At 47.4% G+C, this 25,057-nt stretch overlaps 1 protein-coding gene across 1 annotated transcript in view; it reads right to left on the bottom strand.

Annotated features, from left to right (window-relative positions):
- dysf (dysferlin, limb girdle muscular dystrophy 2B (autosomal recessive)) overlaps positions 1 to 25,057 on the bottom strand; it is a gene marked incomplete in the record, with an annotated part of 244,093 nt that overhangs the window by 33,506 nt on the left and 185,530 nt on the right. Inside the window, 4 exon segments of the mRNA XM_031793059.1 lie at positions 1,856 to 1,929; positions 2,125 to 2,287; positions 22,275 to 22,436; positions 24,530 to 24,631. Coding sequence (XP_031648919.1) covers positions 1,856 to 1,929; positions 2,125 to 2,287; positions 22,275 to 22,436; positions 24,530 to 24,631 — 501 coding nt within the window.

Below are 25,057 nucleotides of genomic sequence, written 5' to 3'. Positions count from 1 at the left end.
CTATCTACCAGAGGAGGGTCTATATACCAGAGGGTCTATCTACCAGAGGAGGGTCTTAATACCAGAGGAGGGTATATCTACCAGAGGAGGGTTTATATACCAGAGGGGCCCTGTACCCAACCATGTAGCCAACCCTGTAACCCAGCCCTCTATCCAACCCTGTACCCAACCCTGTACACAGCCCTGTAGCCAACCCTGTACCCAACCCTGTACCCAGCCATCTATCCAACCCTGTAGCCAACCCTGTACCCAGCCCTCTATCCAGCCCTGTACCCAACCCTGTACCCAACCCTGTAACCCAGCCCTCTATCCAGCCCTGTACCCAACCCTGTACCCAACCCTGTAACCCAGCCCTCTATCCAGCCCTGTACCCAACCCAGTACCCAGCCCAGTACCCAGCCCTCTATCCAGCCCTGTACCCAACCCTGTAACCCAGCCCAGTACCCAACCCTGTAACCCAGCCCAGTACCCAGCCCTCTATCCAGCCCTGTACCCAACCCTGTACCCAGCCCTGTACCCAGCCCAGTACCCAGCCCTCTATCCAGCCCTGTACCCAGCCCTGTACCCAGCCCAGTACCCAGCCCTCTATCCAGCCCTGTACCCAACCCTGTAACCCAGCCCTGTAGCCAACCCTGTACCCAGCTCTGTAGCCAACACTGTAACCCAGCCCTCTATCCAACCCTGTACCCAGCCCTGTAGCCAACCCTGTACCCAGCCCTGTAACCCAGCCCTCTATCCAACCCTGTACCCAGCCCTGTAGCCAACCCTGTAACCCAGCCCTCTATCCAGTCCTGTACCCAACCCTGTAACCCAGCCCTCTATCCAACCCTGTACCCAGCTCTGTACCTAGCCCTGTACCCAGCCCTGTACCCAGCCCTGTACCCAACCCCCTATCCAGCCCTGTACCCAGCTCTGTACCCAACCCTGTACCCAACCCTCTACCCAGTCCTGTACCCAACCCTGTACCCAACCCTGTACCCAACCCTGTACCCAACCCTCTATCCAGCCCTGTTCCCAGCTATGTACCCAGCCCTATAGGGTCATGGAGATATAGGACCAGGGTCATGGAGATATAGGACCAGGGTCATGGAGATATAGGACCAGGGTCATGGAGATATAGGAACAGGGTCATGGAGACATAGGACCAGGGTCATGGAGATATAGGACCAGGGTCATGGAGATATAGGACCAGGGTCATGGAGATATAGGACCAGGGTCATGGAGATATAGGACCAGGGTCATGAGATATAGGACCAGGGTCATGGAGATATAGGACCAGGGTCATGGAGACATAGTACCAGGGTCATGGAGATATAGTACCAGGGTCATGGAGACATAGTACCAGGGTCATGGAGATATAGGACCAGGGTCATGAGATATAGTACCAGGGTCATGGAGATATAGGACCAGGGTCATGAGATATAGGACCAGGGTCATGAGATATAGGACCAGGGTCATGAGATATAGGACCAGGGTCATGGAGATGACTGAGCTCAGGGTCAGGCTGGAGGTCAGGGGGTGGGGATGGGGATGGGAGTAGGTTCTATATAACTCACAGTGCAATGCGATTTTTGCATTGAACTTAAATGAACATTTTCAACTTTACGTTATTGGAGTATAATGTCCATACTCTGTGTTAATTGTCTGATCTTTCTCCACCAATCAACACTCACACAGGTCAAAGGTGCATGCTGGAGAAAGATCAATGCCCACCGTCATCTTCTCCTGTTTGTTTTGTTGAATTCATTGATTGATTTATCAGTTGGTTAGTTGGTTGATCAATCTGTTGGTTAACTTGTTGTTTGACTGACTGATTGATCAATCGATTGGCTGGTTGATAGGTGACAGAGCCTACCTGTGAGGTGATGAGGGGTTCCTTGTCATCGATGTCGATCAGAACATCGTCACGAGGCGTCTGGACAACCTCCTCTGAATAATACACACAGCAGAAGGTTCGTAACGGTCCACGTGACGTTTCCAGGACAGTGATATGTTTTATGTTGTGTTTATGTACCTTCCTTTATCAACAAACACCATATTTTCTTTACAGCCAGTAACTCAACGTACTCCTTTTCATCTCGTCTTCCTCCAGCCCCCTCCCTCCTCTCTCTATCCCTCTCTTACCAAGCTCGTCCTCTTCCTCCTCCCCCTCTTCCTCAGGGGTACAGCGATAGTCCTCCAGGTTCCTGATTGTACACTGTCCCACCACCGGTTTCCTCCCAAACTGTCTGTTGTCGATGATCTTCAGAATGATAGGTGGCATATAAAGCTCCTCACAGGGCAGTCTCTGGAGAGAAGAGGAGAGAAGAGGGGAGAGGAGGATGAGAGAGGAGAGAGGAGGGGAGAGGAGGGAGGAGGAGAGAAGAGGAGAATGTGAGAGGAGGAGAGAGGAGGGGAGAGCAGGGAGGAGGAGAGAAGAGGAGGGAGGAGAACGTGAGAGGAGGAGAGAGGAGGGGAGAGGAGGAGAGAGTAGGGCAGAGGAGGAGGGAGGAGGAGAGAGGATGAGGGAGGAGGAGAGGGGAGGAGGGAGGAGGAGAGGGGAGGAGGGAGGAGAAGAGGGGAGGAGGGAGGAAGAGGGAGGAAGAGGGAGGAGGAGGGAGGAAGAGGGAGAAGGGGAGAGGAGGAGGGAGGAGGAGAGAAAGAGAGAGGAGGAGAGAGAAGGAGAGCGGAAGGGGGGAGATGGGAAACATCAAGATGAAGAGATGGTCAATTGAGAGGGGAGACAGGGATTGAGAGTGAGAGGGGAGACATGGAGTGAGAGTGAGAGGGGAGACAGGGATTGAGAGGGAGACAGGGATTGAGAGGGGAGACAGGGATTGAGAGGGGAGACAGGGATTGAGAGGGGAGACAGGGATTGAGAGTGAGAGGGGATTGACAGGGGAGACAGGGATTGAGAGGGGAGACCGGGATTGAGAGGGGAGACAGGGATTGAGAGGGGAGACAGGGATTGAGAGGGGAGACAGGGATTGAGAGGGGAGACAGGGATTGAGAGGGGAGACAGGGATTGAGAGGGGAGACAGGGATTGAGAGTGAGAGGGGAGACAGAGATTGAGAGTGAGAGTGAGAGGGGAGACAGGGATTGAGAGTGAGAGGGGAGACAGGGATTGAGAGTGAGAGGGGAGACAGGGATTGAGAGTGAGGGTGGAGACAGGGATTGAGAGTGAGGGGAGACAGGGATTGAGAGTGAGGGGAGACAGGGATTGAGAGTGAGAGGGGAGACAGGGATTGAGAGTGAGAGGGGAGACAGGGATTGAGAGTGAGAGGGGAGACATGGAGTGAGAGTGAGAGGGGAGACAGGGATTGAGAGGGGAGACAGGGATTGAGAGGGGAGACAGGGATTGAGAGGGGAGACAGGGATTGAGAGGGGAGACAGGGGTTGAGAGGGGAGACAGGGATTGAGAGGGGAGACAGGGATTGAGAGGGGAGACAGGGATTGAGAGGGGAGACAGGGATTGAGAGGGGAGACAGGGATTGAGAGTGAGAGGGGAGACAGAGATTGAGAGTGAGAGTGAGAGGGGAGACAGGGATTGAGAGTGAGAGGGGAGACAGGGATTGAGAGTGAGAGGGGAGACAGGGATTGAGAGTGAGGGTGGAGACAGGGATTGAGAGTGAGGGGAGACAGGGATTGAGAGTGAGGGGAGACAGGGATTGAGAGTGAGAGGGGAGACAGGGATTGAGAGTGAGAGGGGAGACAGGGATTGAGAGTGAGAGGGGAGACAGGGATTGAGAGTGAGAGGGGAGACATGGAGTGAGAGTGAGAGGGGAGACAGGGATTGAGAGGGGAGACAGGGATTGAGAGGGGAGACAGGGATTGAGAGGGAGACAGGATTGAGAGGGGAGACAGGGGTTGAGAGGGGAGACAGGGATTGAGAGGGGAGACAGGGATTGAGAGGGGAGACAGGGATTGAGAGGGGAGACAGGGATTGAGAGGGGAGACAGGGATTGAGAGGGGAGACAGGGATTGAGAGGGGAGACAGGGATTGAGAGGGGAGACAGGGATTGAGAGGGGAGGCAGGGATTGAGAGTGAGAGGGGAGACAGGGATTGAGAGTGAGAGGGGAGACAGGGATTGAGAGTGAGAGGGGAGACAGGGATTGAGAGTGAGAGGGGAGACAGGGATTGAGAGGGGAGACAGGGATTGAGAGTGAGAGGGGAGACAGGGATTGAGAGTGAGAGGGAGACATGGAGTGAGAGTGAGAGGGGAGACAGGGATTGAGAGGGGAGACAGGGATTGAGAGGGGAGACAGGGATTGAGAGGGGAGACAGGGATTGAGAGGGGAGACAGGGATTGAGAGGGGAGACAGGATTGAGAGTGAGAGGGGATTGAGAGGGGAGACAGGGATTGAGAGTGAGAGGGGAGACAGGGATTGAGAGTGAGGGGGGAGACAGGGATTGAGAGTGAGGGGAGACAGGGATTGAGAGTGAGGGGAGACAGGGATTGAGAGTGAGAGGGGAGACAGGGATTGAGAGTGAGAGGGGAGACAGGGATTGAGAGTGAGAGGGGAGACAGGGATTGAGAGTGAGGGGGGAGACAGGGATTGAGAGTGAGGGGAGACAGGGATTGAGAGTGAGGGGAGACAGGGATTGAGAGTGAGAGGGGAGACAGGGATTGAGAGTGAGAGGGGAGACAGGGATTGAGAGTGAGAGGGGAGACATGGAGTGAGAGTGAGAGGGGAGACAGGGATTGAGAGGGGAGACAGGGATTGAGAGGGGAGACAGGGATTGAGAGGGGAGACAGGGATTGAGAGGGGAGACAGGGATTGAGAGTGAGAGGGGATTGAGAGGGGAGACAGGGATTGAGAGGGGAGACCGGGATTGAGAGGCGAGACAGGGATTGAGAGGGGAGACAGGGATTGAGAAGGGAGACAGGGATTGAGAGGGGAGACAGGGATTGAGAGGGGAGACAGGGATTGAGAGGGGAGGCAGGGATTGAGAGTGAGAGGGGAGACAGGGATTGAGAGTGAGAGGGGAGACAGGGATTGAGAGTGAGAGGGGAGACAGGGATTGAGAGTGAGAGGGGAGACAGGGATTGAGAGGGGAGACAGGGATTGAGAGGGGAGACAGGGATTGAGAGGGGAGACGGGGATTGAGAGGGGAGACAGGGATTGAGAGGGGAGACAGGGATTGAGAGTGAGAGGGGAGACAGGGATTGAGAGTGAGAGGGGAGACAGGGATTGAGAGGGGAGGCAGGGCCTTAATTAGATGGCCTTAATTAAAATAAATTGAGCTTGTTTCTACGGTAACTGTACGGCTGTACTCTGAACATGTGGTGTTGGAAGTCCTCAGGATCATTCCTATTGGTCAAACAGATACCTTACACCATTCTCTTTCATTATTTGTTACTTTTATTTGTTATTCTTATTTATTTTTTCAAATTTAAACTGCATTGTTGGTTCAGGGGCTTGTAAGTAAGCATTTCTCTGCCTGATGAGGACCGTTATGGAGGGTATCTCTCTGCCTGATGAGGACTGTTAAGGAGGGTATCTCTCTGCCTGATGAGGACCGTTATGGAGGGTCTCTCTCTGCCTGATGAGGACTGTTATGGAGGTTCTCTCTTTGCCTGATGAGGACTGTTATGAAGGGTATCTCTCTGCCTGATGAGGACCGTTATGGAGGTTCTCTCTCTGCCTGATGAGGACTGTTATGAAGGGTCTCTCTCTGCCTGATGAGGACTGTTAGGGAGGGTCTCTCTCTGCCTGATGAGGACTGTTATGGAGGTTCTCTCTCTGCCTGATGAGGACTGTTAGAGAGGTTCTCTCTCTGCCTGATGAGGACTGTTATGGAGGGTCTCTCTCTGCCTGATGAGGACTGTTATGGAGGTTCTCTCTCTGCCTGATGAGGACTGTTAGGGAGGATCTCTCTCTGCCTGATGAGGATTGTTAGGGAGGTTCTCTCTCTACCTGATGAGGACTGTTAGGGAGGTTCTCTCTCTGCCTGATGAGGACTGTTAGAGAGGTTCTCTCTCTGCCTGATGAGGACTGTTATGGAGAGTCTCTCTCTGCCTGATGAGGACTGTTATGGAGGTTCTCTCTCTGCCTGATGAGGACTGTTATGGAGGGTCTCTCTCTGCCTGATGAGGACTGTTATGGAGGGTCTCTCTCTGCCTGATGAGGACTGTTAGGGAGGGTCTCTCTCTGCCTGATGAGGACTGTTATGGAGGTTCTCTCTCTGCCTGATGAGGACTGTTATAGAGGTTCTCTCTCTGCCTGATGAGGACTGTTATGGAGGGTCTCTCTCTGCCTGATGAGGACTGTTATGGAGGTTCTCTCTCTGCCTGATGAGGACTGTTAGGGAGGATCTCTCTCTGCCTGATGAGGATTGTTAGGGAGGTTCTCTCTCTACCTGATGAGGACTGTTAGGGAGGTTCTCTCTCTGCCTGATGAGGACTGTTAGAGAGGTTCTCTCTCTGCCTGATGAGGACTGTTATGGAGGGTCTCTCTCTGCCTGATGAGGACTGTTATGGAGGTTCTCTCTCTGCCTGATGAGGACTGTTATGGAGGGTCTCTCTCTGCCTGATGAGGACTGTTATGGAGGGTCTCTCTCTGCCTGATCAGGACTGTTAGGGAGGGTCTCTCTCTGCCTGATGAGGACTGTTATGGAGGTTCTCTCTCTGCCTGATGAGGACTGTTATAGAGGGTCTCTCTCTGCCTGATGAGGACTGTTAGGGAGGTTCTCTCTCTGCCTGATGAGGACTGTTATGGAGGGTCTCTCTCTGCCTGATGAGGACTGTTAGGGAGGTTCTCTCTCTGCCTGATGAGGACTGTTAGAGAGGTTCTCTCTCTGCCTGATGAGGACTGTTATGGAGGGTCTCTCTCTGCCTGATGAGGACTGTTATGGAGGTTCTCTCTCTGCCTGATGAGGACTGTTATGGAGGGTCTCTCTCTGCCTGATGAGGACTGTTATGGAGGGTCTCTCTCTGCCTGATGAGGACTGTTAGGGAGGGTCTCTCTCTGCCTGATGAGGACTGTTATGGAGGTTCTCTCTCTGCCTGATGAGGACTGTTATAGAGGGTCTCTCTCTGCCTGATGAGGACTGTTATGGATGTTCTCTCTCTGCCTGATGAGGACTGTTATAGAGGGTCTCTCTCTGCCTGATGAGGACTGTTATGGAGGGTCTCTCTCTGCCTGATGAGAACTGTTAGGGAGGTTCTCTCTCTGCCTGATGAGGACTGTTATGGATGGTCTCTCTCTGCCTGATGAGGACTGTTATGGAGGGTCTCTCTCTGCCTGATGAGGACTGTTAGAGAGGTTCTCTCACTGCCTGATGAGGACTGTTATGGAGGGTCTCTCTCTGCCTGATGAGGACTGTTATGGAGGTTCTCTCTCTGCCTGATGAGGACTGTTAGGGAGGATCTCTCTCTGCCTGATGAGGATTGTTAGGGAGGTTCTCTCTCTACCTGATGAGGACTGTTAGGGAGGTTCTCTCTCTGCCTGATGAGGACTGTTAGAGAGGTTCTCTCTCTGCCTGATGAGGACTGTTATGGAGGGTCTCTCTCTGCCTGATGAGGACTGTTATGGAGGTTCTCTCTCTGCCTGATGAGGACTGTTATGGAGGGTCTCTCTCTGCCTGATGAGGACTGTTATGGAGGGTCTCTCTCTGCCTGATGAGGACTGTTAGGGAGGGTCTCTCTCTGCCTGATGAGGACTGTTATGGAGGTTCTCTCTCTGCCTGATGAGGACTGTTATGGAGGTTCTCTCTCTGCCTGATGAGGACTGTTATAGAGGGTCTCTCTCTGCCTGATGAGGACTGTTAGGGAGGTTCTCTCTCTGCCTGATGAGGACTGTTATGGAGGGTCTCTCTCTGCCTGATGAGGACTGTTAGGGAGGTTCTCTCTCTGCCTGATGAGGACTGTTAGAGAGGTTCTCTCTCTGCCTGATGAGGACTGTTATGGAGGGTCTCTCTCTGCCTGATGAGGACTGTTATGGAGGTTCTCTCTCTGCCTGATGAGGACTGTTATGGAGGGTCTCTCTCTGCCTGATGAGGACTGTTATGGAGGGTCTCTCTCTGCCTGATGAGGACTGTTAGGGAGGGTCTCTCTCTGCCTGATGAGGACTGTTATGGAGGTTCTCTCTCTGCCTGATGAGGACTGTTATAGAGGGTCTCTCTCTGCCTGATGAGGACTGTTATGGATGTTCTCTCTCTGCCTGATGAGGACTGTTATAGAGGGTCTCTCTCTGCCTGATGAGGACTGTTATGGAGGGTCTCTCTCTGCCTGATGAGAACTGTTAGGGAGGTTCTCTCTCTGCCTGATGAGGACTGTTATGGATGGTCTCTCTCTGCCTGATGAGGACTGTTATGGAGGGTCTCTCTCTGCCTGATGAGGACTGTTAGGGAGGGTCTCTCTCTGCCTGATGAGGACTGTTATGGAGGGTCTCTCTCTGCCTGATGAGGACTGTTAGGGAGGTTCTCTCTCTGCCTGTTGAGGACTGTTAGGGAGGTTCTCTCTCTGCCTGATGAGGACTGTTATGGAGGGTCTCTCTCTGCCTGATGAGGACTGTTATGGAGGGTCTCTCTCTGCCTGATGAGGACTGTTATGGAGGTTCTCTCTCTGCCTGATGAGGACTGTTATGGAGGGTCTCTCTCTGCCTGATGAGGACTGTTATGGAGGGTCTCTCTCTGCCTGATGAGGACTGTTAGGGAGGGTCTCTCTCTGCCTGATGAGGACTGTTATGGAGGTTCTCTCTCTGCCTGATGAGGACTGTTATGGAGGGTATCTCTCTGCCTGATGAGGACCGTTATGGAGGTTCTCTCTCTGCCTGATGAGGACTGTTATGGAGGGTCTCTCTCTGCCTGATGAGGACTGTTAGGGAGGGTCTCTCTCTGCCTGATGAGGACTGTTATGGAGGTTCTCTCTCTGCCTGATGAGGACTGTTAGAGAGGTTCTCTCTCTGCCTGATGAGGACTGTTATGGAGGGTCTCTCTCTGCCTTGATGAGGACTGTTATGGAGGTTCTCTCTCTGCCTGATGAGGACTGTTAGGGAGGATCTCTCTCTGCCTGATGAGGATTGTTAGGGAGGTTCTCTCTCTGCCTGATGAGGACTGTTAGAGAGGTTCTCTCTCTGCCTGATGAGGACTGTTATGGAGGGTCTCTCTCTGCCTGATGAGGACTGTTATGGAGGTTCTCTCTCTGCCTGATTAGGACTGTTATGGAGGGTCTCTCTCTGCCTGATGAGGACTGTTATGGAGGGTCTCTCTCTGCCTGATGAGGACTGTTAGGGAGGGTCTCTCTCTGCCTGATGAGGACTGTTATGGAGGTTCTCTCTCTGCCTGATGAGGACTGTTATAGAGGGTCTCTCTCTGCCTGATGAGGACTGTTAGGGAGGTTCTCTCTCTGCCTGATGAGGACTGTTATGGAGGGTCTCTCTCTGCCTGATGAGGACTGTTAGGGAGGTTCTCTCTCTGCCTGATGAGGACTGTTAGAGAGGTTCTCTCTCTGCCTGATGAGGACAGTTATGGAGGGTCTCTCTCTGCCTGATGAGGACTGTTATGGAGGTTCTCTCTCTGCCTGATGAGGACTGTTATGGAGGGTCTCTCTCTGCCTGATGAGGACTGTTATGGAGGGTCTCTCTCTGCCTGATGAGGACTGTTATGGAGGGTCTCTCTCTGCCTGATGAGGACTGTTAGGGAGGATCTCTCTCTGCCTGATGAGGATTGTTAGGGAGGTTCTCTCTCTACCTGATGAGGACTGTTAGGGAGGTTCTCTCTCTGCCTGATGAGGACTGTTAGAGAGGTTCTCTCTCTGCCTGATGAGGACTGTTATGGAGGGTCTCTCTCTGCCTGATGAGGACTGTTATGGAGGTTCTCTCTCTGCCTGATGAGGACTGTTATGGAGGGTCTCTCTCTGCCTGATGAGGACTGTTATGGAGGGTCTCTCTCTGCCTGATGAGGACTGTTAGGGAGGGTCTCTCTCTGCCTGATGAGGACTGTTATGGAGGTTCTCTCTCTGCCTGATGAGGACTGTTATAGAGGGTCTCTCTCTGCCTGATGAGGACTGTTAGGGAGGTTCTCTCTCTGCCTGATGAGGACTGTTATGGAGGGTCTCTCTCTGCCTGATGAGGACTGTTAGGGAGGTTCTCTCTCTGCCTGATGAGGACTGTTAGAGAGGTTCTCTCTCTGCCTGATGAGGACTGTTATGGAGGGTCTCTCTCTGCCTGATGAGGAATGTTATGGAGGTTCTCTCTCTGCCTGATGAGGACTGTTATGGAGGGTCTCTCTCTGCCTGATGAGGACTGTTATGGAGGGTCTCTCTCTGCCTGATGAGGACTGTTAGGGAGGGTCTCTCTCTGCCTGATGAGGACTGTTATGGAGGTTCTCTCTCTGCCTGATGAGGACTGTTATAGAGGGTCTCTCTCTGCCTGATGAGGACTGTTATGGATGTTCTCTCTCTGCCTGATGAGGACTGTTATAGAGGGTCTCTCTCTGCCTGATGAGGACTGTTATGGAGGGTCTCTCTCTGCCTGATGAGAACTGTTAGGGAGGTTCTCTCTCTGCCTGATGAGGACTGTTATGGATGGTCTCTCTCTGCCTGATGAGGACTGTTATGGAGGGTCTCTCTCTGCCTGATGAGGACTGTTAGGGAGGGTCTCTCTCTGCCTGATGAGGACTGTTATGGAGGGTCTCTCTCTGCCTGATGAGGACTGTTAGGGAGGTTCTCTCTCTGCCTGATGAGGACTGTTAGGGAGGTTCTCTCTCTGCCTGATGAGGACTGTTATGGAGGGTCTCTCTCTGCCTGATGAGGACTGTTATGGAGGGTCTCTCTCTGCCTGATGAGGACTGTTATGGAGGTTCTCTCTCTGCCTGATGAGGACTGTTATGGAGGGTCTCTCTCTGCCTGATGAGGACTGTTATGGAGGGTCTCTCTCTGCCTGATGAGGACTGTTAGGGAGGGTCTCTCTCTGCCTGATGAGGACTGTTATGGAGGTTCTCTCTCTGCCTGATGAGGACTGTTATGGAGGGTATCTCTCTGCCTGATGAGGACCGTTATGGAGGTTCTCTCTCTGCCTGATGAGGACTGTTATGGAGGGTCTCTCTCTGCCTGATGAGGACTGTTAGGGAGGGTCTCTCTCTGCCTGATGAGGACTGTTATGGAGGTTCTCTCTCTGCCTGATGAGGACTGTTATGGAGGGTCTCTCTCTGCCTTGATGAGGACTGTTATGGAGGTTCTCTCTCTGCCTGATGAGGACTGTTAGGGAGGATCTCTCTCTGCCTGATGAGGATTGTTAGGGAGGTTCTCTCTCTGCCTGATGAGGACTGTTAGAGAGGTTCTCTCTCTGCCTGATGAGGACTGTTATGGAGGGTCTCTCTCTGCCTGATGAGGACTGTTATGGAGGTTCTCTCTCTGCCTGATGAGGACTGTTATGGAGGGTCTCTCTCTGCCTGATGAGGACTGTTATGGAGGGTCTCTCTCTGCCTGATGAGGACTGTTAGGGAGGGTCTCTCTCTGCCTGATGAGGACTGTTATGGAGGTTCTCTCTCTGCCTGATGAGGACTGTTATAGAAGGTCTCTCTCTGCCTGATGAGGACTGTTAGGGAGGTTCTCTCTCTGCCTGATGAGGACTGTTATGGAGGGTCTCTCTCTGCCTGATGAGGACTGTTAGGGAGGTTCTCTCTCTGCCTGATGAGGACTGTTAGAGAGGTTCTCTCTCTGCCTGATGAGGACAGTTATGGAGGGTCTCTCTCTGCCTGATGAGGACTGTTATGGAGGTTCTCTCTCTGCCTGATGAGGACTGTTATGGAGGGTCTCTCTCTGCCTGATGAGGACTGTTATGGAGGGTCTCTCTCTGCCTGATGAGGACTGTTATGGAGGGTCTCTCTCTGCCTGATGAGGACTGTTAGGGAGGGTCTCTCTCTGCCTGATGAGGACTGTTATGGAGGTCCTCTCTCTGCCTGATGAGGACTGTTATAGAGGGTCTCTCTCTGCCTGATGAGGACTGTTAGGGAGGTTCTCTCTCTGCCTGATGAGGACTGTTATAGAGGGTCTCTCTCTGCCTGATGAGGACTGTTATGGAGGGTCTCTCTCTGCCTGATGAGGACTGTTATGGAGGGTCTCTCTCTGCCTGATGAGAACTGTTAGGGAGGTTCTCTCTCTGCCTGATGAGGACTGTTATGGATGGTCTCTCTCTGCCTGATGAGGACTGTTATGGAGGGTCTCTCTCTGCCTGATGAGGACTGTTAGGGAGGGTCTCTCTCTGCCTGATGAGGACTGTTAGGGAGGTTCTCTCTCTGCCTGATGAGGACTGTTATGGAGGGTCTCTCTCTGCCTGATGAGGACTGTTAGGGAGGTTCTCTCTCTGCCTGATGAGGACTGTTAGAGAGGTTCTCTCTCTGCCTGATGAGGACAGTTATGGAGGGTCTCTCTCTGCCTGATGAGGACTGTTATGGAGGTTCTCTCTCTGCCTGATGAGGACTGTTATGGAGGGTCTCTCTCTGCCTGATGAGGACTGTTATGGAGGGTCTCTCTCTGCCTGATGAGGACTGTTAGGGAGGGTCTCTCTCTGCCTGATGAGGACTGTTATGGAGGTCCTCTCTCTGCCTGATGAGGACTGTTATAGAGGGTCTCTCTCTGCCTGATGAGGACTGTTAGGGAGGTTCTCTCTCTGCCTGATGAGGACTGTTATAGAGGGTCTCTCTCTGCCTGATGAGGACTGTTATGGAGGGTCTCTCTCTGCCTGATGAGAACTGTTAGGGAGGTTCTCTCTCTGCCTGATGAGGACTGTTATGGATGGTCTCTCTCTGCCTGATGAGGACTGTTATGGAGGGTCTCTCTCTGCCTGATGAGGACTGTTAGGGAGGGTCTCTCTCTGCCTGATGAGGACTGTTATGGAGGTTCTCTCTCTGCCTGATGAGGACTGTTATGGAGGGTCTCTCTCTGCCTGATGAGGACTGTTAGGGAGGTTCTCTCTCTGCCTGATGAGGACTGTTATAGAGGGTCTCTCTCTGCCTGATGAGGACTGTTATGGAGGGTCTCTCTCTGCCTGATGAGAACTGTTAGGGAGGTTCTCTCCATGCCTGATGAGGACTGTTATGGATGGTCTCTCTCTGCCTGATGAGGACTGTTATGGAGGGTCTCTCTCTGCCTGATGAGGACTGTTATGGAGGGTCTCTCTCTGCCTGATGAGGACTGTTATGGAGGGTCTCTCTGTCTGATGAGGACTGTTACGGAGGGTCTCTCTGCCTGATGAGGACTGTGTCCCAAATGACAACTTATTGTGTTGACATTAGACATTCAGTCTCTCTGTTCTGGTGAATGATGATATCTATTGTCACAAAAAACATTCTGTGGCGGACTGCACTAGAATCGAATAGTCCCAGCGATATGCAACTTTTCAGGGAAGTCAGAAACCAATACACGCAGTCAGTTGGGAAAGCAAAGGCTAGCTTTTTCAAACAGAAATGGGCATCCTGCAGCTCTAATTCCAAAAAGTTTTGGGACACTGTAAAGTCCATGGAGAGCACGAGCACCTCCTCCCAGCCGTCCACTGCTCTGAGGCTAGGAAACACTGTCACCACCGATAAATCCACAATAATCGAGAATTTCAATAAGCATTTCTCGACGGTTTGCAAATGCTTTCCTCCTGGCTACCCCAACCCCGGCCAACAGCTCCGCACTCCCCATAGCTACTTGCCCAAACCTCCCCAGCTTCTCCTTCACCCAAATCCAGATAGCAGATGTTCTTGAAAGAGCTGCAAAGCCTGGACCCGTATAAATCAGCCAGGCTAGACAATCTGGACCCTCTCTTTCTAAAATTATCCACCGCCATTGTTGCAACCCCTATTACCAGTCTGTTCAACCTCTCTTTCATATCGTCCCAGATCCCAAAAGACTGGAAAGCTACCGTCGTCTTCCCCTCTTCAAAGGGCGTGACACTCTAGACACAAACTGTTGCACAGTTGAAGTCGGAGTTCTACAAACAACTTAGCCAAATACATTTAAACTCAGTTTTTCACAGTTTCTGACATTTAATCCTAGGAAAAATTCTCTGTCTTAGGTCAGTTAGGATCACCACTTTTTTTTAAAGAATGTGAAATGTCAGAATAATAGTAGAGAACTAATTATTTCAGCTTTTATTTCTTTGGGTCAGAAGTTTACATACACTCAGTTAGTATTTGGTAGCATTGCCTTTAAATTGTTTAACTTGGGTCAAACGTTTCTGGTAGACTTCCACAAGCTTCCCACAATAAGTTGGGTGACTTTTGGCCCATTCCTCCTGACAGAGCTGGTATAACTGAAACAGGTTTGTAGGCCTCCTTGATCGCACACGCTTTTTCACGCTTTTTCTGCCCACACATTTTCTATGAGATTGAGGTCAGGGTTTTGTGATGGCCATGCCAATACCTTGACTTTGTTGTCCTTAAGCCATTTTGCCACAACTTCATTCATTGTCCAATAGGAAGACCCATTTGCGACGAAGCTTTAACTTCCTGACTGATGTCTTGAGATGTTGCTTCAGTATATCCACATCATTTTCCATCCTCATGATACCATCTATTTTGTGAAGTGCACCAGTCCCTCCTGCAGCAAAGCACCCCTACAACATGATGCTGCCACCCCCGTGCTTCATGGTTGGGATGGTGTTTTTCGGCTTGCAAGCCTCCCCCTTTTTCCTCCAAACATAACGATGGTCATTATGGCCAAACAGTTCTATTTTTGTTTCATCAGACCAGAGGACATTTCTCCAAAACGTTTAATCTTTGTCCCCATGTGCAGTTGCAAACAGTAGTCTTGCTTTTTTATGGCAGTTTTGGAGCAGTGGCTTCTTCCTTGCTGAGTGGCCTTTCAGGTTATGTCGATAAAGGACTCGTTTTACTGTGGATATAGATACTTTTGTACCTGTTTCCTCCAGCATCTTCACAAGGTTCTTTGCTGTTGTTCTGGGATTGATTTGCACTTTTCGCACCAAAGTACGTTCAGAACGAGTCTCCTTCCTGAGTGGTATGACGGCTGCATGGTCCCATGGTGTTTATACTTGCGTACTATTGTTTGTACAGATGAACGTGGCACCTTCAGGCGTTTGGAAATTGCTCACAAGGATGAACCAGACTTGTGGTAGTCTACAGTTTTTTTCTGAGGTCTTGGCTGATTTATTTTGATTTTCCCATGATGTCAAGCAAAGAGGCACTGAGTTTGAAGGTAGGCCTTGAAATACATCCACAGGTAAACCTCCAATTGACTCAAATTATGTCAATTAGCCTATCAGAGGCTTCTAAAGCCATGACATCATTTTCTGGAATTTTCCAAGCTGTTTAAAGGCACAGTCAACTTAGTGTATGTAAACTTCTGACTTCAACTGTATATCCATCCTGACCTGCCTTTCTAAGGTCTTCGAAAGCCAAGTTAACAAACCGATCACCGACCATTTCGAATCCCACCGTAACTTCTCTGCTGAGAAATCCGGTTTCAGAGCTGGTCATGTGTGCACCTCAGCCACGCTCAAGGTAGTAAACGATATCATAACCGCCATCGATAAAAGACAGTACTGTGCAGCCGTCTTCATCGACCTGGCCAAGGCTTTCGACTCTGTCAATCACCATATTCTTTTCGGCAGACTCAACAGCCTTGGTTTCTCAAATGATTGCCTCGCCTGGTTCACCAACTACTTCTCCGAAAGAGTTCAGTGTGTCAAATCAGAGGGCCTGTTGTCCGGACCTCTGGCAGTCTCTATGGGGTGCCACAAGGTTCATTTCTCGGGCGGGCTCTTTTCTCTGTATATATCAACGATGTCACTCTTGCTACGGGTGATTCCCTGATCCACCTCCACGAGGACGACACCATTCTGTATACATCTGGCCCTTCTTTGGACACTGTGTTAACTAACCTCCAAACGAGCTTCAATGCCATTACAACTCTCCTTCCATGGCTTACAACTGCTCTTAAACGCAAGTAAAACTAATTGCATGCTTTTACAACCGATCGCTGCCCGCCCGACTAGCATCACTACTCTGGATGATTCTTAGAATATGTGGACAACTACAAATACCTAGGTGTCTGGCTAGACTGTAAACTCTCCTTCCAGACTCATATTAAACATCTCCAATCCAAAATTAAATCTAGAATTGGCTTCCTATTTTGCAACAAAACCTCCTTCACTCATGCTACCAAACATTCCCTCATGAAACTTACTATCCTACGGATCCTCGATTTCAGCGATGCAATTTACAAAATAGCCTCCAACACTCTACTCAGCAAACTGGATGCAGTCTATCACAGTGCCATCCGTTTTGTCACCAAAGCCACATACACCACCCACCACCACAACCACCTGTATGCTCTCGTCGGCTGGCCCTCGCAATATATATTCGTTGCTGGACCCACTGGCTCCAGCTCACTGGTCACTATAACAACACCCACCCATAGCACGTGCTCCAGCAGGTATATCTCACTGTTCATCCCCAAAGCCAACATTTCCTTTGGCCGCCTTTCCTTCCAGTTCTCTGCTGCCAATGACTGGAACGAATTGCAAAAATCGCTGAAGTTGGAGACTTATATCTCCCTCACTAACTTGAAGCATCAGCTATCTGAGCAGCTAACCGATCGCTGCAGCTGTACATAGTCTATCGGTAAATAGCCCACCCAATCTACCTACCTCATCCCCATATTATTTGTATTTACTTTTTTGCTCTTTTGCACACCAGTATCACTACTTGCACATCATCATCTGCACATCTATCACTCCAGTGTTAATTTTCTAAATTGTAATTACTTCTCTACTATGGCCCATTTATTGCCTTACCTCCTCACGCCATTTGCACTTTTTTCTACTGTATTATTGATGTTGTATGTTTGTTTTACTCCATGTGTAACTCTGTGTTGCTGTCTGTGTCACACTGCTTTGCTTTATCTTGGCCAGGTCACAGTTGTAAATGAGAACTTGTTCTCAACTAGCCTACCTGGTTAAATAAAGGTGAGAAAAAAAAATTGACCTACTGTAGGACCATAGTGTTGAGTAACACTGATTCTACCTACTGTAGGACCATATTGTTGAGTAACACTGATTCTACCTACTGTAGGACCATAGTGTTGAGTAACACTGATTCTACCTACTGTAGGAACATAGTGTTGAGTAACACTGATTCTACCTACTGTAGGACCATAGTGTTGAGTAACCGATTCTACCTACTGTAGGACCATATTGTTGAGTAACCGATTCTACCTACTGTAGGACCATATTGTTGAGTAACACTGATTCTACCTACTGTAGGACCATAGTGTTGAGTAACACTGATTCTACCTATTGTAGGACCATAGTGTTGAGTAACACTGATTCTACCTACTGTAGGAACATAGTGTTGAGTAACACTGATTCTACCTACTGTAGGACCATAGTGTTGAGTAACCGATTCTACCTACTGTAGGACCATATTGTTGAGTAACCGATTCTACCTACTGTAGGACCATATTGTTGAGTAACACTGATTCTACCTACTGTAGGACCATAGTGTTGAGTAACACTGATTCTACCTACTGTAGGACCATAGTGTTGAGTAACACTGATTCTACCTACTGTAGGACCATAGTGTTGAGTAACACTGATTCTACCTACTGTAGGACCATAGTGTTGAGTAACACTGATTCTACCTACTGTAGGACCATATTGTTGAGTAACACTGATTCTACCTACTGTAGGACCATAGTGTTGAGTAACACTGATTCTACCTACTGTAGGACCATAGTGTTGAGTAACACTGATTCTACCTACTGTAGGACCATAGTGTTGAGTAACACTGATTCTACCTACTGTAGGACCAGTGTTGAGTAACACTGTTTCTACCTACTGTAGGACCATAGTGTTGTGTAACAAGGGATTCTACCTACTGTAGGACCATAGTGTTGTGTAACAAGGGATTCTACCTACTGTAGGACCATAGTGTTGAGTAACACTGATTCTACCTACTGTAGGACCATAGTGTTGAGTAACACTGATTCTACCTACTGTAGGACCATAGTGTTGAGTAACACTGATTCTACCTACTGTAGGACCATAGTGTTGAGTAACACTGATTCTTCCTACTGTAGGACCATAGTGTTGAGTAACACTGATTCTACCTACTGTAGGACCATAGTGTTGAGTAACACTGATTCTAACTACTGTAGGACCATAGTGTTGAGTAACACTGATTCTACCTACTGTAGGACCATAGTGTTGAGTAACCGATTCTACCTACTGTAGGACCATATTGTTGAGTAACCGATTCTACCTACTGTAGGACCATATTGTTGAGTAACACTGATTCTACCTACTGTAGGACCATAGTGTTGAGTAACACTGATTCTACCTATTGTAGGACCATAGTGTTGAGTAACACTGATTCTACCTACTGTAGGAACATAGTGTTGAGTAACACTGATTCTACCTACTGTAGGACCATAGTGTTGAGTAACACTGATTCTACCTACTGTAGGACCATAGTGTTGAGTAACACTGATTCTACCTACTGTAGGACCATAGTGTTGAGTAACACTGATTCTACCTACTGTAGGACCATAGTGTTGAGTAACACTGATTCTACCTACTGTAGGACCATAGTGTTGAGTAACACTGATTCTACCTACTGTAGGACCATAGTGTTGAGTAACACTGATTCTACCTACTGTAGGACCAGTGTTGAGTAACACTGTTTCTACCTACTGTAGGACCATAGTGTTGTGTAACAAGGGATTCTACCTACAGTAGGACCATAGTGTTGTGTAACAAGGGATTCTACCTACTGTAGGACCATAGTGTTGAGTAACACTGATTCTACCTACTGTAGGACCATAGTGTTGAGTAACACTGATTCTACCTACTGTAGGACCATAGTGTTGAGTAACACTGATTCTACCTACTGTAGGACCATAGTGTTGAGTAACACTGATTCTACCTACTGTAGGACCATAGTGTTGAGTAACACTGATTCTACCTACTGTAGGACCATAGTGTTGAGTAACACTGATTCTACCTACTGTAGGACCATAGTGTTGAGTAACACTGATTCTACCTACTGTAGGACCAGTGTTTAGTAACACTGTTTCTACCTACTGTAGGACCATAGTGTTGTTTAACAAGGGATTCTACCTACTGTAGGACCATAGTGTTGAGTAACACTGATTCTACCTACTGTAGGACCATAGTGTTGTGTAACAAGGGATTCTACCTACTGTAGGACCATAGTGTTGAGTAACAATGATTCTACCTACTGTAGGACCATAGTGTTGAGTAACACTGATTCTACCTACTGTAGGACCATAGTGTTGTGTAACAAGGGATTCTACCTACTGTAGGACCATAGTGTTGAGTAACACTGATTCTACCTACTGTAGGACCATAGTGTTGAGTAACACTGATTCTACCTACTGTAGGACCATAGTGTTGAGTAACACTGATTCTACCTACTGTAGGACCATAGTGTTGAGTAACACTGATTCTACCTACTGTAGGACCATAGTGTTGAGTAACACTGATTCTACCTACTGTAGGACCATAGTGTTGTGTAACAAGGGATTCTACCTACTGTAGGACCATAGTGTTGAGTAACACTGATTCTACCTACTGTAGGACCATAGTGTTGAGTAACACTGATTCTACCTACTGTAGGACCATAGTGTTGAGTAACACTGATTCTACCTACTGTAGGACCATAGTGTTGAGTAACACTGATTCTACCTACTGTAGGACCATAGTGTTGAGTAACACTGATTCTACCTACTGTAGGACCATAGTGTTGTGTAACAAGGGATTCTACCTACTGTAGGACCATAGTGTTGAGTAACACTGATTCTACCTACTGTAGGACCATAGCGTTGAGTAACACTGATTCTACCTACTGTAGGACCATAGTGTTGAGTAACACTGATTCTACCTACTGTAGGACCATAGTGTTGTGTAACAAGGGATTCTACCTACTGTAGGACCATAGTGTTGAGTAACACTGATTCTACCTACTGTAGGACCATAGTGTTGAGTAACACTGATTCTACCTACTGTAGGACCATAGTGTTGTGTAACAAGGGATTCTACCTACTGTAGGACCATAGTGTTGTGTAACAAGGGATTCTACCTACTGTAGGACCATAGTGTTGAGTAACACTGATTCTACCTACTGTAGGACCATAGTGTTGAGTAACACTGATTCTACCTACTGTAGGACCATAGTGTTGAGTAACACTGATTCTACCTACTGTAGGACCATAGTGTTGAGTAACACTGATTCTACCTACTGTAGGACCATAGTGTTGTGTAACAAGGGATTCTACCTACTGTAGGACCATAGTGTTGAGTAACACTGATTCTACCTACTGTAGGACCATAGTGTTGAGTAACACTGATTCTACCTACTGTAGGACCATAGTGTTGAGTAACACTGATTCTACCTACTGTAGGACCATAGTGTTGAGTAACACTGATTCTACCTACTGTAGGACCATAGTGTTGTGTAACAAGGGATTCTACCTACTGTAGGACCATAGTGTTGAGTAACAATGATTCTACCTACTGTAGGACCATAGTGTTGAGTAACACTGATTCTACCTACTGTAGGACCATAGTGTTGAGTAACACTGATTCTACCTACTGTAGGACCATAGTGTTGTGTAACAAGGGATTCTACCTACTGTAGGACCATAGTGTTGAGTAACACTGATTCTACCTACTGTAGGACCATAGTGTTGAGTAACACTGATTCTACCTACTGTAGGACCATAGTGTTGTGTAACAAGGGATTCTACCTACTGTAGGACCATAGTGTTGTGTAACAAGGGATTCTACCTACTGTAGGACCATAGTGTTGAGTAACACTGATTCTACCTACTGTAGGACCATAGTGTTGAGTAACACTGATTCTACCTACTGTAGGACCATAGTGTTGAGTAACACTGATTCTACCTACTGTAGGACCATAGTGTTGAGTAACACTGATTCTACCTACTGTAGAACCATAGTGTTGTGTAACAAGGGATTCTACCTACTGTAGGACCATAGTGTTGTGTAACAAGGGATTCTACCTACTGTAGGACCATAGTGTTGAGTAACACTGATTCTACCTACTGTAGGACCATAGTGTTGAGTAACACTGATTCTACCTACTGTAGGACCATAGTGTTGTGTAACAAGGGATTCTACCTACTGTAGGACCATAGTGTTGAGTAACACTGATTCTACCTACTGTAGGACCATAGTGTTGAGTAACACTGATTTTACCTACTGTAGGACCATAGTGTTGAGTAACACTGATTCTACCTACTGTAGGACCATAGTGTTGAGTAACACTGATTCTACCTACTGTAGGACCATAGTGTTGTGTAACAAGGGATTCTACCTACTGTAGGACCATAGTGTTGTGTAACAAGGGATTCTACCTACTGTAGGACCATAGTGTTGAGTAACACTGATTCTACCTACTGTAGGACCATAGTGTTGAGTAACACTGATTCTACCTACTGTAGGACCATAGTGTTGAGTAACACTGATTCCCGTAATAGAACACTGGAAGGTCATTAGTCGCTTGGTGATTCTAGTTCTCAATCAAACTAAGTTTATCGGGTCTGAGGTAGCTAGTGAAAGCAAAGAGTAAGGGCCTGGTGGTCGGTTTGGAATTGGGCCATTTGGATAAGAAGGTTAGGAGTGTAGAGACTATTGAGGAAGGTAGTGGGTAAGGGGCTAGGGTAAAGGGTAGGAGTGTAGAGGCTAGTGATGAAGGCAGGAGGTAAGGGGCTATGGTGAAGGGTAGGAGTGTAGAGGCTAGTGATGAAGGCAGGAGGTAAGGGGCTATGGTGAAGGGTAGGAGTGTAGAGGCTAGTGATGAAGGCAGGAGGTAAGGGGCTATGGTGAAGGGTAGGAGTGTAGAGGCTAGTGATGAAGGCAGGAGGTAAGGGGCTATGGTGAAGGGTAGGAGTGTAGAGGCTAGTGATGAAGGCAGGAGGTAAGGGGCTATGGTGAAGGGTAGGAGTGTAGAGGCAATTGATGAAGGCAGGAGGTAAGGGGCTATGGTGAAGGGTAGGAGTGTAGAGGCTAGTGATAAAGGCAGGAGGTAAGGGACTATGGTGAAGGGTAGGAGTGTAGAGACTAGTGAGGAAGGTAGTGGGTAAGTGGCTAGGGTGAAGGGTAGGAGTGTAGAGACTAGTGAGGAAGGTAAAGGGTAGGAGTGTAGAGACTAGTGAGGAAGGTAGTGGGTAAGGGGCTACGGTGAATGGTAGGAGTGTAGAGACTAGTGAGGAAGGTAAAGGGTAGGAGTGTAGAGGCTAGTGAGGAAGGTAGTGGGTAAGCTTTAAAGCCTAGTGGAGGGTTTGGAACCAGGTCTTACCACGTCTATGAAGAGTGTGTTGATGTCGAAGTTGGGTTTCTTCTTTGTAGATCGTATGACGCAGGACTGAACCATGATGCCTCCACACTCCACCTGCAGGCTGGGAGAGGTAACGCTAGCTAGCTGGAAGCTCTTCAGGTTACGCACTCCCCATGCCAAGATCTGGAGAGGAGGAGAGGAGAAAGAATGGATGGAGAGAGAGAGAGAGAGAGCGAGAAAATGGATGGATGGAGAGAGAGAGAGAGAAAATGGATGGAGAGAGAGAGAGAGCGAGAGAGAAAGAGAGAGAGAACAGTATCTAAGTTACCTATATAGAACAGGTTTGATACCGTAAGGAACCATGTAGATGTTGCAGTAGTAGTAGTATAGTAGTAGTAAAGTATTATAGAAGTAGTATTAGTGGTATAGAAGTATAGTGCAGTAGTAGTATAGCGGTGTAGTAAAGCAGTAGTATAGTATCATATCATAAGTATCATAAGGTAGTATTATAGTAGTATAATACTACCTTATGATATACTACACACTATATACTATATTGCATTGGTAACATTATAGTAGTATTTGAGAGCAGTAGTAGTCTAGTACAGTGGAAGTAGTAGTACCAGTAGTACTATAGTAGGATATTGCAGCAGTAGTATTCGTATTAGAATAGCACAGTAGTAGTATTAGTGGAGTATAGTATTAGTAGTTATATAGTACAGTAGTAGTACTAGTATTAGTGCATTAGTATATGACAGCAGCAGTAGTATAGTACAGTAGTAGTATTAGTAGTAGTATAGTAGTATACTGCAGTAGCAGTACCAGTAATATTATAGCAGTATATGACAGCAGCAGTAGTATAGTACAGTAGTAGTATTAGTAGTAGTATACTACAGTAGCAGTACCAGGAAGAGTATAGCAGTATATGACAGCAGTAGTAGTATAGTGCAGTAGTAGTAGTATTATTAGTATAGTGGTAAAATACAGTTGTAGTATAGTACAGTAGTAGTTGTATAGTACAATAGTGGTACCAGCAGTATAGTACAGTAGCAGTATAGTACAGTGGTAGTATAGCAGTATAGTACAGTAGTAGTATAGCACAGTAGGAGTATTAGTGTTATCATAGTAGTATAGAACAGTAGTAGTATAGTACAGTAGTAGTATTAGCGGACGTATAGCACAGTAGTAGTATTAGTGTTAGCATAGTAGTATAGCACAGTAGTAGTATTAGTGTTATCATAGTAGTATAGTACAGTGGTAGTATGGTACAGTAGTAGAATTAGTGTTATCATAGTAGTATAGTACTGTGGTAGTATGGTACAGTAGTAGTATTAGCGGTAGTATAGTACAGTAGTAGTATTAGTGGTAGTATGGTACAGTAGTAGTATTAGTGGTAGTATGGTACAGTAGTAGTGTGGTACAGTAGTAGTATTAGTGGTAGTATAGTACAGTAGTAGTATTAGTGGTAGTATAGTACAGTAGTAGTTTTAGTGGTAGTATAGTAGCATAGTACATTGGTAGTATTAGCGGTAGTATAGTACAGTAGTAGTATGGTGCAGTAGTAGTATTAGTGGTAGTATAGTACAGTAGTAGTTTTAGTGGTAGTATAGTACAGTAGTAGTATTAGTGGTAGTATAGTACAGTATTAGTGATAATATAGTACAGTAGTAGTTTTAGTGGTAGTATAGTACAGTATTAGCGATAGTATAGTACAGTAGTAGTTTTAGTGGTAGTATAGTACAGTATTAGTGATAGTATAGTACAGTAGTAGTATTAGTGGTAGTATAGTACAGTATTAGTGATAATATAGTACAGTAGTAGTTTTAGTGGTAGTATAGTACAGTATTAGCGATAGTATAGTACAGTAGTAGTTTTAGTGGTAGTATAGTACAGTAGTAGTATTAGTGGTAGTATAGTACAGTATTAGTGATAGTATAGTACGGTAGTAGTTTTAGTGGTAAAATAGTACAGTAGTAGTTTTAGTGGTAGTATAGTACAGTAGTAGTATTAGTGGTAGTATAGTACAGTAGTAGTTTTAGTGGTAGTATAGTACAGTAGTAGTTTTAGTGGTAGTATAGTACAGTAGTAGTTTTAGTGGTAGTATAGTACAGTAGTAGTTTTAGTGGTAGTATAGTACAGTAGTAGTTTTAGTGGTAGTATAGTACAGTAGTAGTTTTAGTGGTAGTATAGTACAGTAGTGGGTTTAGTGGTAGTATAGTACAGTAGTAGTTTTAGTGGTAGTATAGTAGCATAGTACAGTTGTCGTAGAATAGCACCTCTACAGCAGTACGTTGTAGAACAGGTTTGATCCCCTGAGGAACCATGTAGACGTTGGGTTCTCTCTGGGGGGGCGGGTTCGGCAGGTCAGAATCCTTGGGCTGCCAATCAGAACACAGGACAGGGATGGGTCAGAGGCGTGAGGTCATCCACAGGGGACAAAATGTAATATATGTGAGACAACACCAGAAGGGGAAACATTGAGATATAAGTGTGTATTTTAAACATGCTGATATTAAAGGAATATTAGTGGACAAATTAAGTGACGATAACATGACAACAACCGACGATAACATGAAAATAACATGACAACAACATGACAACAACATGACAATAACGTGACAATAACGTGACAATAACATGACAATAACATGACAATAACATGACAACAACATGACAATAACATGACAATAACGTGACAATAACATGACAATAACATGACAATAACATGACAATAACGTGACAATAACATGACAATAACATGACAATAACATGACAATAACATGACAACAACATGACAATAACAT

Source organism: Oncorhynchus kisutch, linkage group LG16 (genome assembly GCF_002021735.2).
Source record: "Oncorhynchus kisutch isolate 150728-3 linkage group LG16, Okis_V2, whole genome shotgun sequence".
Lineage (NCBI taxonomy): Eukaryota > Metazoa > Chordata > Actinopteri > Salmoniformes > Salmonidae > Oncorhynchus > Oncorhynchus kisutch.
Note: the sequence above shows the minus strand (reverse complement) of the source record. Positions and strands in the feature narration are given on the sequence as shown.